We start from the raw sequence: 15,974 nt of genomic DNA on the forward strand, positions 1-15,974 counted from the left end.
CTTTAATTGTCCCAAGGACCCCATAGTGGATAGGTGGGAGGGGGGTACTGCGATTATCCTCATGCGGCCGCAGCCCTATGAGCTACAGATGATTAGCATTCCCATTTTACAGATGGCAAAACTGAAGCAGCACAGGGCGGCTAAGTAACTTCCCCAGATCAATCTGGTGCCAGGGCCTGTGTTTTTAGCCTCGTGCTCTGCTGTAGAAGGGAGGGCAAGTCCCCCGAGGACTGGGCAATCAAAGAAGGCTTCCTGGGGGCGCCTGGGTGGCTTAGTTGATTCAGCGTCTGACTCCTGGTTTCGGCTCAGGTCGTGATCTCTCGTGGGTTCGAGCCCCGCATCGGGCTCTGTGCTGACAGCATGGAGCCTGCTTGGGATTCTCTGTCTCCCTTTCTCTCTGCCCCTACCCCACTTTCTCCCTTTCTCTTTTAAAAATAAAAAAATACATACATAAAAGGAAAACTTACTTTTTTTTTTTTTTTTTTAAAGAAAAGAAGCCTTCCTGGAGGAGGGGAACATTGTGCTGAGCCTTCCATAGGAGTGAAGATTGGTCAGACAGGAAGGAGGGAAGACGGTGGGAGGAATGGGTGTGCCAGGGTTTAGAGGCAGGGGTGCTGCGTGCAGCCAGTGCAGTGACTCATCTGACTGAGGAAGGTTCTGGTGGAAAGGGGTGACAGGTCATAGGGAGCCCCAGGGGATCCACTAGGAAGGTCTCGAAGCCCCAGAAGGAGGTCTGGCTAGTGTTCCTGTGGAGGGGAATAGAAATCTGTGTGACCCTCTCCCCATGGCCAGCGGTGAAGAACCAGGTCACAGGCAGCTTCATCCTCAACCCCAAGGGCAAGGAAGCGATGAGCCGGACCTTTACTGCAATGGGCCTGGAGTGGGAGTATGTGGTGGAGGACGCCAAGGAAAGCCTCAAGACCAGTGGGCCCCTGCCCGAAGCCATCGCCGTCCTGGTGAGCCCCCACCCTGTACGGTGGCCCCTGCCCACCCCCTTGCTGCCCCAGCCCAGTCTCCCCAGTCTTCACTGTTGAGCCAGCGCAGCCCCGTCGGAAGCGGTGTTGCAGTGTCTTTAGCAGCCTGGCCAAGGCCAAGGCCTAGATGCCCTCTGTGCACAAAGGCTGGCAGGACGCACATGAGGAGGGAGAAAGAAACGGTTGTCTTGCTATGAGAGGGAGTCTGTTCTCCGTCACGCAGCGTCAGAAACAGGGCCTGGGAATGAGAGGAGGCACCTGCGTTGGTTCCCCCTGTTGCCCTGGCGTCATCCAATGTCCGCTTGCATTATGGCATTGCCCGCAAGGGACTGGGGGGTGCCAGCTCACGCTGCCAGCCTCCGGAGAGGGGGATGCGGTCACTGTCCTTGCTGGGGTCCACCTCTTCCCACACCCCCTCTTCCTAGGCCATAGACCGGGGCTTATGGAGCAGGGATTATTAGTGCAGGAGCTCAGACCAGGAGGGGCTTTGTCTGTGGTGCTCCTGACACTGGCTGATTCATGCCAGGGAGAGCTTGGACAGGCTTCTTTCCTGGTGTGACCGTCACTAGTCGGGGAGGTCCTAGAGGGCAGGGTCTGAAGCCTATTGGTGTCAGTGTATTATTTCACTCTGCATGTATTTTCTATTCACCTTATACGTACTGGCCACCCATACACCTATGCCAATGATTGAGGGTAGCAAGACCCATTCAATGGGCAAAGAATAATCTCTTCACCTAATGGTGCTGGGACAACTGGATAGCCACATGTAAAAGGATGAAGTTGAACCCCTACCTCACTCCGTATACAACAAGCTCAAACTAGATCAAATATCCAAGTAAGAGAGCTAAAACCATAGAACTCTTAGAGAAAATGGAGGGGGGAATCTCCTGACCTTGCATCTTATGATACCAGAAGCATGAGCAACAAAAGAAAAATAGGTAAATTGGTCTTCATGGAAATTGAGGACCTTCGTACATTGGAAAGACATCGTGAAGACAGTGAGAAGACAAGCTGAGCAGAATGGGAGAAGGTATTTGCAACCATATATCTGATCAGAGGCTTACAGACCATCTTATATCTGATCAGAGTCCTATAGACCTGGCCATACCAGAGTCAGGTAGCGCAGATGCCCTGGTAAGCAAGACAGACCAGCAGACACGGTCCCTGTCCTCGTGAGGACTTATGTCTGGGAGAAAAATGATCCCAGGTGAGCACGCAGGCTGTTCCTGCTGCTTAGCCTGAGTTTGCTGCGTGGCTGCTGGTCTGAATGGTCTCCCAGGCCGTGCTCGGTGCTGACCCCACATCCTTTCCTTTGACCCCCCCTCCTCCCTGTCCCCCCCCATGCTGGCCCTGCTTCTCTGCTCTCCAGTCCTGTGCCACCTGCTCTGTCTCCCCTCAGGTGCTCCCCCCAGCTGAGGGTGGCCCCCGCAGCAGCCTGGCCTACAAGTACATCATCCATGAAGACTTGCTGCCCCTTATTGGGAGCAACAACGTGCTCCTGGAGGAGACGGACACCTACGAGTGGGCGCTCAAGAGCTGGGCCCCCTGCACCAAGGCCTGCGGAGGAGGTACGGGCCTGCCCAGCCATCTGGCTGCCTCGTGGGGCAGCCCAGGGCTTTGCAGGGGAAGAGTAGGAGTGGCTGGGGGCCAACACTATCTCCACCTGATGTGTCCATAGCTCGTGCCTCCGTTTCCCCTTAAAGATCTCTCGGGTGTGGCACCTGCCTGGCCAGAGCCTTGGGGATGGGGCTGGGAGTGGGGGAGCAGCACCGGGGCAAGGCCTGCACCCTGTAAGGGCTCCCCCGCTATGCGGGGAGGCAGCCGTGCAGAGCCAGGCGCCTCCCCCGCCCCAGCCCCTGCACCGCTGGCACGACATCAGGGACACATGAGATGGGCTGGCCAAGGAAGGCTTCTTCAGAAGGAGACTTGGGCAAGAGGGGTGCAAAGGCACAGGGGAGGCACGGGCTCTCCAGAGCGTGCCGTCCCTGAGACCCAGCGGAGCGGCGGGGGCCTGGCGGGATGTGGCCCAAGTCAGCCTGTCCTCCCCCCAGGGATCCAGTTCACCAAATACGGCTGCCGGCGCCGGCGAGACCACCACATGGTCCAGCGGCACCTGTGTGACCACAGGAAGAGGCCCAAGCCCATCCGCCGGCGCTGCAACCAGCACCCGTGTGCCCAGCCTGCGTGAGTGTCCGGGGGATGGCCAGGAGCCTGACCCCTTCCCATGGGCGTCACTGACTCTCTCGTAGCCCTGGGCCGGGGAGGAGGGGCTGCTTCCTCTGGCCCTGAGTGTCCAGGGTCACGGCCCCTGCACCCGGGACTCCCTGAGCAGAGCAGCCCACACACCGGACTCCGTCCGTGGCCAGTGCTGCCCTCCTTGCCGGTCTGGCCGCATCCGCCCCCGTCTGTCCCCCTGTGGGGTTTGCGGATTAACTTCCGCTCCCAGAAGAAGGACAATGCTTCCTTTGTTCTGCCCCTTCCAGCATTCTTTTACAGATGGGGAAACAGAGGCCCACTTTGGGGACACAGCTTTCCCTCGATGATCCGAGGGGACGTTGAGGTGAAGTCGATCTCAGTGCTTTTAGACGCCGGGGCATAGGCCAGGATGCTGTCCGGCGGCCCCCACCCATAGTCTAGCCCCTGAGTGGGTTCCCTGACCTGAGGAGACAGGCTCATTTGGGCACAAGATCATGTTCTTGGGCTTATTTGGAGGGGGCTTCGTGGAGGAGAAGAGCTATGACTTTTCGGGAAGTCGAGGTGTGGCCTTGAGCCCATCACAGAGATGGCCCCAGCGCCTCCCCGGCCCCAGGCAGAGCGCCCAGTCCACTTTCCTGCCTCCCCAGGAATCTTCTGGGGTCCGAGCCGTCTAACTCGGCCTGGCTGATTCACGGCAGCTCTGCTCCTGAGGCTGGGGGGACCTCAGGGCCAGGACAGGAGCTGGGGATCAGTGCAGAGTCCACCGTGGCCTCTCCGTGCCTGGCCCAGGCGGGATCCCCTGCCCCTCAGTGCTCCACGCTCCCCCTTCACACGGCATGCCGGCCACTGTCTCCGCCAACATCTGTGGCCACAGAGCACGCGGCGCTGACTCGGCTGTGGTCCTGGGCACGTCACCGCCCGCCCCCCCCCCCCCCCCCCCCGCCCCCAGCTTCTCATCCGTAAAATGCCAAACGAAGTTTGGGGCCTTTTTTGTCTTTTAAAGGAAGGGGTTGGCCGAAAGAGCCCTCATTCGCTACAAGATGTCTCAGGAACCTGAGAGGGGAGTGGGTTGTGGCCGCCCCTCCCACCACCCCACCAGAGCCATTTTCGTCTTTGTCTAATTCATCCAGTGGTATCTGCTTACGGTGCTCTTGGAAGCTGCTCCGTGGCCAAAAGACGGTGGGAGACCACCGGCTTAGCTGATCGGCACCAAAACTCTGCAGGTGCTGACGGCGATAGTAAGAGTGCCTGTCTTTATTACATGCCTACTGCATGCGTGCACTCTGCCAAGTGCTTTTAAGTATACACGTCCTTTAACTGTCCCAAGAGCCCCAGGGGCGGGGGTTCAACTCTACCAGCCTTGAATCTCGTGCTGTATCTCCGCACCTAGGACAGTACCTGCCCACACTCCAATATTTACGAAGTGCTGAAAAGAATTCTGATGTTCATAACTTGCCTGCGGACATGCAGGGTGCCAGATGTAAAGGTGCATCATACCCGTGCATTTTTCAGATGAGGAAGCAGAGGAGATCATAGGTGACCCCCCTTATGGCAGCTGCAGAGCCCGTGGACGGTTGTCTTGGCTCCCAGCATTCTGAAGCTCAGACCCACTTGCCAGCCCCTGCCCGCAGCGATTCAGGGGGTGGGAGGGACCCTGGGAGGAAGCGTCCCCATAGTCCCGCCTCTCCTTCACCTTTTGCTTTGTCTGTCTCTAGGTGGGTGATGGAAGAGTGGGGTGCCTGCAGCCGGAGCTGTGGGAAGCTGGGGGTGCAGACCCGGGGGGTTCAGTGCCTGCTGCCCCTCTCCAATGGGACCCACAAGGCCATGCCGGCCAAGGCCTGCCCTGGGGATCGGCCCGAGGCCCGGCGGCCCTGCCTCCGCGTGCCCTGCCCAGCCCAGTGGCGCACGGGAGCCTGGTCCCAGGTGAGTTGTTCTCAGAGGGTGGGAGGGGCTGAGCCAGTGGCCACCTTCTCTGGGGAGTCCGGGAAAAGGTGGGTCGGGGTAGGGAGCTACTAAGAGATGTGGTGCTCCCTGCTGGCAGAGAGTCTCCGCCTGAATTTCCCTCCCCACCTCTGATCTGATCTGATCTGAATTTTCTCAAAACGGAGTCCAAGAGCTCCTATGTGTGCTGGGCCATGGGCCTGGGCTAGGCCTTTATATTCATTCACTATGTGCTCTGACCTAGAACTGGGTCAGAACTAGGAGGCATGGGTTAAGACCCCCGTGATACAGGTGAGCAAACTGAAGCACTTTCTTGCATTCAAGAAATATTTACCAAATGCCAACTACGTGCCAGGCACGCTGTGCTAGGAATGCCTGGAATCCATCACCGACTTGTCCTCATGCAACTTACAGTCCAATGAGAGAGACCTAAACCAGTAACAGAAGCATTTACAGATGGCGGTTGGAGCTGTGCGGAAGTAAATGGGGGTAATGTATCTGGGAGGACCTCCCTGAGGAGGTGACGTTTGTGTTGAGACTTGAAGGCTGAGCCACAGGAAGACCCTTGCCGTGTTCCAGAAACCAAAGGAGAGTGGGACTGGAGCTGAATGGAAGGGACAGGATGACAGAGAGGCAGGCAGGGATCAGTCCTGCAGAGCTTTGTGAAAAGTTAGAATGTATTCCAAGTGGGGCTTCTAGGTGGCTCAGTCAGTTAAGCATCTGAGTCTTGATTTCGGCTCAGGTCATGATCTCACAGTGAGTTTGAGCCCTGCGTCGCTCTGTGCTGACAGCAGGGAGCCTGCTCAGGATTCTGTCTGTCTCTCTCTGCCCCTCCTCTGCTTGGGCTCTCTCGAAATAAATAAGGACAAACTTGAAAAAGAATGTATTCTACGAGCAGTGAGAAGCTGTTGAAGGGTTTTAATGCAGATGCTCCAAGCCCTGATTCCAGGTTTAAAGGTCACCTAGCAGCTCTGTAGAAAGTTCACTGTTGGGAGGCCAGGGTAGGAAAGAGGAGATAATAAGAAGGCTGTGGAATAGCCAGTCCAAGTGCTCCTGCCTGGGCCCTCGAAGTGGCCACAGGGAAATTTTTGTCTTGAGTTTTCTCTAAAAATTTCATTTGAAGGATGCCTGGGTGGCTCAGTCGATTAAGCGTCCAACTTTGGCTCAGGTCATGATCTCAAGGTTTGTGGGTTCAAGCCCCGCGTCGGGCTCTGGGCTGACAGCTCGGAGCCTGGAACCTGCTTTGGATTCTGTGTCTCCCTCTCTCTCTCTGCCCCTCCCCTGCTCACACTCTGTCTCTCTCTCTCTGTCTCTCTCTCTCTCTCTCTCCCTCTCTCAAAAATAAATAAACATTAAAACAATTAAAAAAAATTTTTTTTAATGTTTATTTTTGAGACAGAGGGACACAGAGTGCGAGTGGAGGAGGGGCAGAGAGAGAGGGAGACACAGAATCTGAGACAGGCTCCAGGCTCTGCGCTGTCAGCACAGAGCCTGATGTGGGGCTCGAACCCACAAACCGTGAGATCATGACCTGGGCCGAAGTCAGACGCTTAACCGACTGAGCCACCCAGGCACCCCTAAAAATTTTTTTAATAAAAAATTCATTTGCTGTGACCCTTGAAGGCATTATGCTAAGTGAAATCAGCCAGACACAAAATGATAAATGCTGTATGATTCCACTTACCAAGAGTGGTCAGGTTTATAGAGACAGAAAGAAGGGTGGTGGGTGCTTGGGGCTGGAGGAGAGGGCATTGGGAGTCCGTGTTTAATGGGGACAGGGTTTCAGCTTAGGAAGAAGGAGAAAGTTCTGGATGTGGAGGTGGTGATGGTTGTACAACATTGTGATGTACTTAATGTCACTGAACTATGCACTTAAAAATGGTTAAAATAGGGGCACCTGGGTGGCTCAGTCGGTTAAGCGTCCGACTTCGGCTCAGGTCATGATCTCACGGTTCATGAGTTCGAGCCCCGCGTGGGGCTCTGTGCTGACAGCTCAGAGCCTGGAGCTGCTTTGGATTCTGTGTCTCCTTCTCTTTCTGCCCCTCCCCTACTCTCCCTGTCTCTGTCTCTGTCTCTGTGTCTCTCTCTCTCTCTCTCAAAAATAAGTAAATATTGTAAAAATATAAAAAAAAATCATGGTCTGGTCATACAATAAAAGCTTGAAGTATACTTACCAATGTGGATAAACCTCAGAGAAATAGGTAAGAAAAAGCACTGAAATATGAAGGCAGATCACTTCCAATGAGATACCATGCACATAAAGTTTAAAGAGGCACAACACAGTATTTGAAAATCTGCCAGAATGCTGATATATTCAAGCTGCTGGCGGTATGTGAACAGGCTTTCGTGACCAGGCTTCCTCATACTTTTCTGGATGCTTAGAATATTGCATAAGGAAGAGTATTTTTAAATACCCCACATCCCCTCACAATGTAGGCAGATTTTGTTTTCTTCTCCTCAACACACAGCTTTATTTGTTTGAATATAAAACAGAAGACCGCTGGCCCACAAAGGGCCCTTAGGTAACACTGGCAGTGAGGTGACAGGTGGTGGAAGACTGTTGCCCCTGTGAGACCGACCGAGCGTTCAGGAGCTATTGGCATTATTCATCCTTGGGGGAGGAGCCATCCAGTCCCACGGTTTGTGTGACCCTTAACGCTCGTGTCTCCCTCGGGCCCAGCAGGAGAAGTACATTTCTGTGGCCTCTCCCCCATCCTGTGGCCTGGTCACACGGTGCAGCCTTGCTTTTGGGGAGCCCCCGCCACCAGCCCCCGTCTCTCAGAGGAGGTGAGGCCTGGGGGTGACGTGCGCAGCAGGCCCTGCAAACTGTTTGCCTCCGGCTCCTTTGTGCCCACACCTTTCCGTTTTGGGGAAGAAGATGCTTTTTTTTTTTTATGTTTTATTTATTTATTTATTTTTTTGAGAGACAGAGTGTGAATGGGGGGGGGGGGCACAGAGAGAGAGAGAGAGAGAGAGAATCTGAAGCAGGTTCCAGGCTCTGAGCTGTCAGCACAGAGCCCACGCAGGGCTCGAACCCACGAACCTTGAGATCATGACTTGAGCCGAAGTCAGATGCTTAACTGACTGAGCCACCCAGGCACCCCAGGAGACACTTTTTTTTTAAAGTTTACTTATTTATTTTGAGAGAGAGAGAGAGAGAGTGCATGAGCTGGGGAGGGGCAGAGAGAAAGGGAGAGAGAGAAAATCCTAAGCAGCAGTTTCCATGCTGTCAGCGGAGTGCCCGACATGGGGCTCAAACCCATGAACCGTGAGATCATGTGTGACCTGAGCCGAAATCAAGCGTCAGATGCTTAACTGACTGAGCCACCCAGGTGCCCCAGAAGACACTTGTGAACATGCCTCTGCCAGCTGAGTTTTGGTATGTTGAGGCACAGAGTCACCGAGTCAGAGCTAAAGGGGTTCATAGCGACCCTGTCACCCAGGTCTCTCAGTTTAGCAAGTGTCACAATCCGGGTCCTTACATCCCATTATTAAAAAAAAAAAAAAAAATTTAATGTTTATTTATTTTTGAGAGCGAGAGAGAGACAGAGTGTGAGGGGGGAGGGGCAGAGAGAGAGGGAGACACAGAATCCGAAGCAGGCTCCGGGCTCCGAGCTGTCAGCACACAGCCCACGCGGGGCTTGAACTCACTGACCGTGAGATCATGACCTGAACTGAAGACGGACGACCAACGACCAACCGACTGAGCCACCCAGGCGCCCCCGCTTACATCCCATTATTAAGATATCATCAAGTAAGTGGACCTACTTCAGGTCCCTCAGGCTGGTGGATCACAATAGGGGAGTTTGCCAGAATGATCCACAAAATATATAAGGACCCAAGCACAGGCCGGACATGGTAGACACAGGCAAAAGTGCTGGAATGGGGTTCTGGAGGTCCCCTCCTGAACCAGGGTTAACCACGTAGGTGACAGGAAGGTTCGGCCATTCGCCTGGCACAGGAATACGGACAGCTGGTGTTCTGTCCTCCTGAGGCTACTTGGAGCGGTCCTTGGATATCCCTCTGGTCAGTAGAAACCCGGGGCCCTCCTCTGTACCTTTCTGTCCTGGGCATTGGCTAGACTCTGGAGCTCACTGCTCCCTTCCTCTCGTCTCTCCACCTACCCCTCCCCGGCCACTGTGGCTTGACCGGGCCCCGGCCTTCCCGCGACAGTGCTCCGCCACCTGCGGGGAGGGCATCCAGCAGCGGCAGGTCGTGTGCCGGACCAACGCCAACAGTCTTGGGCAGTGTGAGGGGGAGAAGCCGGACACTGTCCAGGTCTGCAGCCTTCCCCCCTGTGGAGGTGAGCTGGATAGGATGGGGGAGGGGGGCAGGCCCAGCTCCTCCGGCCTAGACCTGAAGCCCAGCCCAGCTTGCATCCTTGCCCCCTAGAAATCCCCAGTGCTAGAACTGCTTGTCTCCACTCACAGGCAATCTCCAGAACTCTACAGCGAGAGCTGACATTCGGGAACTTGTGACCCCAGAAGGACAGTGGGTGCCACAGTCTGGGCCCCTACATCCCATGAACAAGATATTATCAAGTAAGTGTGTATCTATCTGGACCCAACCCCCAGCCCAAACCTTCCAGTGGTCGCCGTGTCGCAAGCACAGGCCATGCAGTGGAACAGCCCGAGTTTCCAGGCTGTCCATGTGACCTCAGCCTCCTGGAGCCTCAGATCCCTCAGCTGTGGGCTGGGGGGTGCTACCCATACGGGTCCACAGTCCCTTACCTGCGATTCCAAAATGTTGAAAGCTGCAAGTGGTGCCCTAAATTCGGTGCAGACTCATTTCGCAGCAGAGCCTGGCCTGACCCAACAAGAGATCAATTATTCTTTTGCTACAGAAACATTGCTGTAGTTATAAGGGGATATCCCATTCCCTATGACAGATGTTCTATGATATGAATATTACTTTTCTAACCTCAGAAGTTCTGAATTATCAGTCATATCTGGTTTCAAGGTTTTGGGATAAGCAATTGTAGATCTGAGCTGTCTTCATAGGGTTGTTGAATTAAATGAGATAATGCACGCACTCCTGCCTAGCTGTCAGATAACAAAAATGGTGGTAGTACTTTCTCTCTGCCTCATGATCAGGAGCCAGTTAGTCCATCCTCCCATCTATCCATCCATCTACCCATCTCTCCATCCATCCATCCATCCATCCATCCATCCATCATCCGTCATCCATGTATGCATCCATCCATCCATCTACCCATCTATCCATCCATCCATCATTCGTCATCTGTCATCCATGTATCCATCCATCCATCCATCCATCCATCTACCCATCCATCCATCCATCCATCATCCATCATCTGTCATCCATGTATCCATCCATCCATCCATCTACCCATCCATCCATCCATCCATCCACCATTCGTCATCTGTCATCCATGTATCCATCCATCCATCCATCCATCCATCATCCATCATCCGTCATCTATGTATGCATCCATCCATCCATCTACCCATCCATCCATCCATCCATCATCCATCATCCGTCATCTATGTATGCATCCATCCATCCATCTACCCATCCATCCATCCATCCATCCATCCATCCATCATCCATCATCTGTCATCCATGTATCCATCCATCCATCCACCCATCCATCCATCCATCCATCCATCATCCGTCATCCACCATCCATGTATCCATCCATCCATCTACCTATCCATCCATCCATTAACGTTAACTGAGCATCTGCTATATACCAGGCCATATACTTCCTTCCTAGATTCTTTCTCTCTCTCTTTTCCTACTTCATCTTCTCAAGGACCAGGGTCTGACAAGACAAGTAGCAGAAAAATCACAGACTGTAAATTCTAGCTGGAGGACCAACTGGCTATGTGACCATGTGCAGATCCCTAAACCTCTCTGAGCTCAGCTCATCAATCATCTCACTCGATGTACACAGAGGATCTTCTGGCTCCAGGCCTGGCTGCTGCTCCGCCCCTGTTCTGAGACCCAGGCTGCATAAGTGCCAGATATCCTTCCCTTTTCTGTCCAGGAGCAAAGGGTCGGCTCTGATTCTGGTCCTAGAATTCTGGCGCCATCTAGAGGCCACTGGCTTTCCTTTTTTTTTTTTTTTTCCTCCTAATTTTCCTGTTGCCCTAAACCAGCTCCCAACCCTCTGCCCCGTCCCTAAACACACACACACACACACACACACACACACACACAGAAAATTAGCAGAAAGCAAAGTTCCTGCCTTCACATTGTCTGGAGAGACCTACCTGGAATTATCACAGAAACACAAAACGATTTTTAGATATCTGAACCAAAGCAAATGAAAGTTATACAGTGGGCACCCCTATATGCCAGGAACTTTATAAATGTTATTTATAATCATAATGTTATTGTTCATTGGTAAGTGTCTAGCATTATCCCCATTTTATAGGAGAGGAGACTGAGGGTTGGAGAGCTTCAGTGGCTTGCCCAAGGGCTCACACTTTTTCAGTGGTGGAGCCTCAGTTGGAACCCAGATCTGCTTGATTCCAGATTTATCGGTGGAGGGCTTAGTGTTCCAAATGTGTGTTGACGGGTGGCAGGATGTTGCCTCGGCTTGTCCCAAGTGTGGGTTACCTGGGCATTTGCCTGGCCCTGGCCCGAGTGGATCAGTTCCTTTGGGTGGATTGGGAGGGGACCAGGATTCCTACTTCATCGAGAGCAGGGTTTCCAAGCTTTGCTGCAGGTCAGAACCACCCAGCGCCCAGGCCACACTGGCCGTCCAGTCTCCCCGGGCGTGGGAGGTGCGCAGTGCCTATTTGGAAAGCCCCTGGGGGATTCCACTTAGCAGCCACATCTGACGACTACTGATGTAGGCCCGTGGTTCTCAGATTGGTCCACGCATTGGAGTCACTTGAAGGTTTCGTTGAAACGCAGAACTAAGCCCCACGCCCAGAACTTCTGACTCGGTAGGTCTGGATGGGGCCTGAGAATTGGCATTGCTCACCAGCTTCCAGACGATGCCGATGCTTCATGTGTGGAGACCCTTTTTGAGAACCACTGCTCTAGGGGATTTCAGTTCCTCTTCCGTAAAATAAGGGCTCTTACTCTGGCCAGGCTCTCCCTTCAGGCAGGCCCGTGGCGCCCTCCAGGGCAAAGCTTTAGAGCAGGTCCAGCAAGGGCGGGAGCTGGAGGCCGGCGGTTGGGGGGGCCGAGTGGGAGATGGAGGCATCCTCCCGGCAGTGGTCCTTGTGCCATATGCATGCAGCGGAGCCCTGCGTGGGGGACCGGTCCATCTCCTGCCAGACGGAAGCACTCGATCGCTACTGCTCCATCCCTGGCTACCACCGGCTGTGCTGTGAGTCCTGTTCCAAGACGGCCCTGGGCCCCGACACCAGCCCGGACCCTGGCCTGGCCTCGCCACCGCCATTCTCTACTCCCGGGAGTCCGAAGTCCCCTCCAGATGCTGTGGAGCCCACTGTGGGAACAACAGGGTCAGATGCCCATCAGCACGGCCAGCCCACACAACTCCCGAGACCTCTGGGCACCAGCCCCCCGGCGACCCAGCACCGCTTTACTCCCCAGACACTGGGCCCCAGAGCGGCTGGGGGCACTTCCCCTGGCACCCCCCGGGGACTGCCTTGGGGCTGGACCAGGGCACCTGTGCCAGTCTCCGAGGAAAAAGGGCGGCTCGGGGAAGACCCGAAGCACCCAGGCACCAGCCTTCCCGCCACCTCCCTGGGGACATGAGCCCCGCCTCGCCTATCCCTCCAGTCAAGTTTACACTGTGTGCTGCCTCAGAGACCGCCAGCTCAGAGGACACGCAGCGGGGGCAGCGGCAAACACAGACTTCCTTCTAAATTATTTGCCTTCTTGTTGTTCTAGTTTGGGGGCTGTGACACTTGAGCCCGTGAAGCGGGCGCGTGAGGAAGAAAAAGATCAGGGGAAGCCCTAACCGGAGATACCTCAGCAAGCAGCCAGGGGGACAGTCGCACCTCTCAGGGGCTCCCCGTCTGTCTCTTGGCAGGACTGAGGGCCAGCTAGCACACCCCCCCCCCACCCCGGATCCTTCCAGCTGCCTGCCTTTGCCAGAACTTGTGGGGTCCACTATGGAGGTCCTGTCTATCTGGTCCCTCTGCCCAGAGAGGCAAAGCGGGACCAGGGAAGGTGAGGGGGGAGCACTCTCAGGGCAGTCCATGAGGAAGGGGGCGAGGGGTGAGTGTGGTCATGACGCTCAGGCTGCAGGGCTGGGGTGGGTGGGAGGCGAGTTTGTCTCAGGCCCAGCTCTTCATAGCAAGAGCGCCACACAGCTCTTCCAGCCAAGGCCAAGGCCAAGGCCAGAACCCACCTCGCCCTTGCTGGCCGGAAGGCAGTGTTGGTGACCACCTCTGCCCCACGCACATGGCATCTCCTGTTACTTCCGGTGCATCCCAACCTCACCCGGTCCAGCCCAGAGAAGGGGGCCCCGGACAGTCTGGAATGCGTGTTCTCATCATCCGGGGCATTCACAACTGGTGCTAGACCCCTGGCTGCACCAGGAAGGTCAACTTCGGTCGTCACTTTGCAGCATGAAAGGAGCCCGGCCCGGAAGGTGACTCTCTGGGACACAGGGATGTGAGTTCTCAGGTTGTGCCCCATCCATCATCGTTCTCTGCCGAAGACCACACCTGCTGGAGTCCGGGGTCTTCTCCCACCTGGCCGGGGCTGGGCCAGAAGTGTGTGGTGCTAGGGTAACGGGGTGCAGTCAGGTCCCAAGGCTGAGGACCACAGTCCACCCAGGCCCAAGCCCCAGGGCAGGATGTGAGCCTTTGCCCCATGCCTGGCGGGGGGGAGGGAGGTGACATGACCCACAGCGCAGTGGGACCTCAGCTACCCTCCGTGTTACCTCCAAAGGCAGGTAATTTCCTTAGACCCCCTGGCTCCCAGGAAGCCCCTTGGAGTGCCAGGATTTCTCCCAAGGGTCCTTATTCCCAGTCACACAGAGGGTGTCCCGGACTCCTCAGCAGGTGACAGAGGTGCTTGCCTGCCTGCCTTCCTGGGGGCTGGGGGGCTGTTCTGAGCCAGGCTAGAGGCCTAGGAGCAGTGGGTCCCCACCCCCACAACCCCTGGAGAACAGAGGCCCAGAGGGGGCTCCCCAGCCGTCCTCTCCACCCGCTGCCACCCCCTCCCTGGGCCGCTGGGGCACACACTGAAATCATTCCTGTGAGACCCAGCCTGCCGGCGTTAGGGGTGTAACTTCCCGTGCCTCTGAGATCCGGATCTTTACACGTTTATGTATTTATTAACATTGTCCTTGGTGTTTCGTTTCGGACCCCCAGATGGCGTGTTGTGTTTTTCTCGTTGTCTCTGTTTTAGAGGAAAAGGACGGTGAAGCCTCCCTCTCATGTACTCTGCTGGGCAAGGTGCCTGAGGGTAGGGGATGGATGGGGGAGCAAAGCCGAAGAGGCTCGACCCTCAGCCTCCCTGCCTCGGCCTCACTCGCTCTTGGGCTCCTCGGAGCACCAGCTCAGGGAAGAGAGGCCAGAACAGCACCGTGGGCCGGGGGGGGGGGGGGGGGGGGGCGCCCTCGAGTAGCTCTGTGGCCTTGGGCAGGTCACCATCCGCTTGGAAGTGCCTGGGAGGTAGTTTTGGGGTGTGCAGAGGGACAGCAAGGGGTGGCTTCCCTAGAGGGGGGGCGAGCACTCTCTCCCTGGAAAAGTCCAGGCGGAATGAGAGGGCCGGATAGGCGGGGGAAGGGACGTGACGCCGGGGGAGCAGGGAGGGCTGGCACGTAGCAGGAATAACTTAAAACCACCCATCCGTGGGGGCGCCTGGGTGGCTCAGTTGGTTAGGCCTCCGACTCTTGATGTCGGCTCAGGTTATGATCTCGCGGCTCGTGAGTTCAAGCCCTGATTTGGGCTCCGTGCTGACAGTGTGGGATTCTCCCCTTCCCCCCTCTCTCTCTCTGCCCCTCCCCTGCTCGTGTGTGTGCGTGCGCGCGCTCTCTCTCTCTCTCTAAATAAACATTAAAAAATCATTTAAAAAAACAGCCATCCGTGCTTCACACCTTGCTTGTGTCAGACATCACTAATCCACCACCGCACGCTTTTAAGGAGTGTACCCCAGGCCCTTCCCTGCCAGCCGTGGGGCTCAGGACGAGGCACACAGGTCCGCTCCAGACCTCACATGCCTGTGTGTGGACCATCTAGCCTCAAGCCCAAACTCCGTTTATATCCCTCCGCCAACAGCCTCCCCCTGGGAACCACCCATTCTGGACAACTACCCCTGGAGCCCAGGGGTGCACACACATATGACATCCCTGCCAACCTGGGAGATGCTGGCACGGGCCCTCAAATCGCACTCGTGACCTCAGGCAGGGAATTCTGCAGGCCAAGGTACAGATGGCTTGCAAAAAGCAGGGTCCTGGGGCCCCGGGGCGGGCGGGGGAGCGGGGCGGGTGGGCAGAGTGGGGTCCTCTAAGGGCCCCAGCACCCCTGGCTCTGACGGAGGACCACGCACACTTTGTGGGGCAGGGATACCACCTGGGCATGCGTGCTGATGTGCCCCTATCTTGCGCCACGGGGGACATCGCCAGTCTGTCGCTGCGCTGAGCCCGGCTACCGCAGGAGCCCTTCGTGTAGGCGCCGTCGCCGGGTCTGGGAGCAGCGCTGTGGGGCTGGAGAGGTAATTTAAAATGTCACACCATTGGGAACCTGTGATCAGTCCTCCCAGGCCGAAGGGCGGTATCTCAAAGCGGGCCTGCAGTGCTCGAGGGAGAGGGACCCAGAAACCAGCCCCGAGGACCCTCCACCCACCATTACGGGCCCCACAGAGTCTAGCATGGGGGCGTCACCGATCTGGGGAGCCTTTGGGCCCTGAGATTCTGAGGGGCACGGCCCCCTCTGCCCCTCTGGAAAACGGCAGTGAAAGCATTTG

The 15,974-nt window shown here is 55.9% G+C and overlaps 1 protein-coding gene across 2 annotated transcripts in view; it reads left to right on the forward strand.

Moving 5' to 3' along the window:
* The window catches only part of ADAMTS14 (ADAM metallopeptidase with thrombospondin type 1 motif 14), an 82,391-nt gene extending 67,304 nt beyond the window's left edge, over window positions 1-15,087 (forward strand). For both annotated transcript variants that reach the window (XM_086679905.1, XM_086679904.1), the window contains 7 exons: window positions 793-956; window positions 2,374-2,542; window positions 3,026-3,158; window positions 4,886-5,093; window positions 9,285-9,414; window positions 9,542-9,652; window positions 12,328-15,087. In XM_086679905.1, coding sequence (XP_086536031.1) covers window positions 793-956; window positions 2,374-2,542; window positions 3,026-3,158; window positions 4,886-5,093; window positions 9,285-9,414; window positions 9,542-9,652; window positions 12,328-12,809 — 1,397 coding nt within the window. In that variant the 3' untranslated portion in view covers window positions 12,810-15,087. The remainder of the gene's footprint in view (window positions 1-792; window positions 957-2,373; window positions 2,543-3,025; window positions 3,159-4,885; window positions 5,094-9,284; window positions 9,415-9,541; window positions 9,653-12,327) is intronic.
* Window positions 15,088-15,974: the final 887 nt, after the last annotated feature.

The sequence above is a fragment of the Puma concolor genome, chromosome D2 (assembly GCF_028749965.1).
Source record: "Puma concolor isolate L17-30 chromosome D2, mPumCon1.1.hap2, whole genome shotgun sequence".
NCBI lineage: Eukaryota > Metazoa > Chordata > Mammalia > Carnivora > Felidae > Puma > Puma concolor.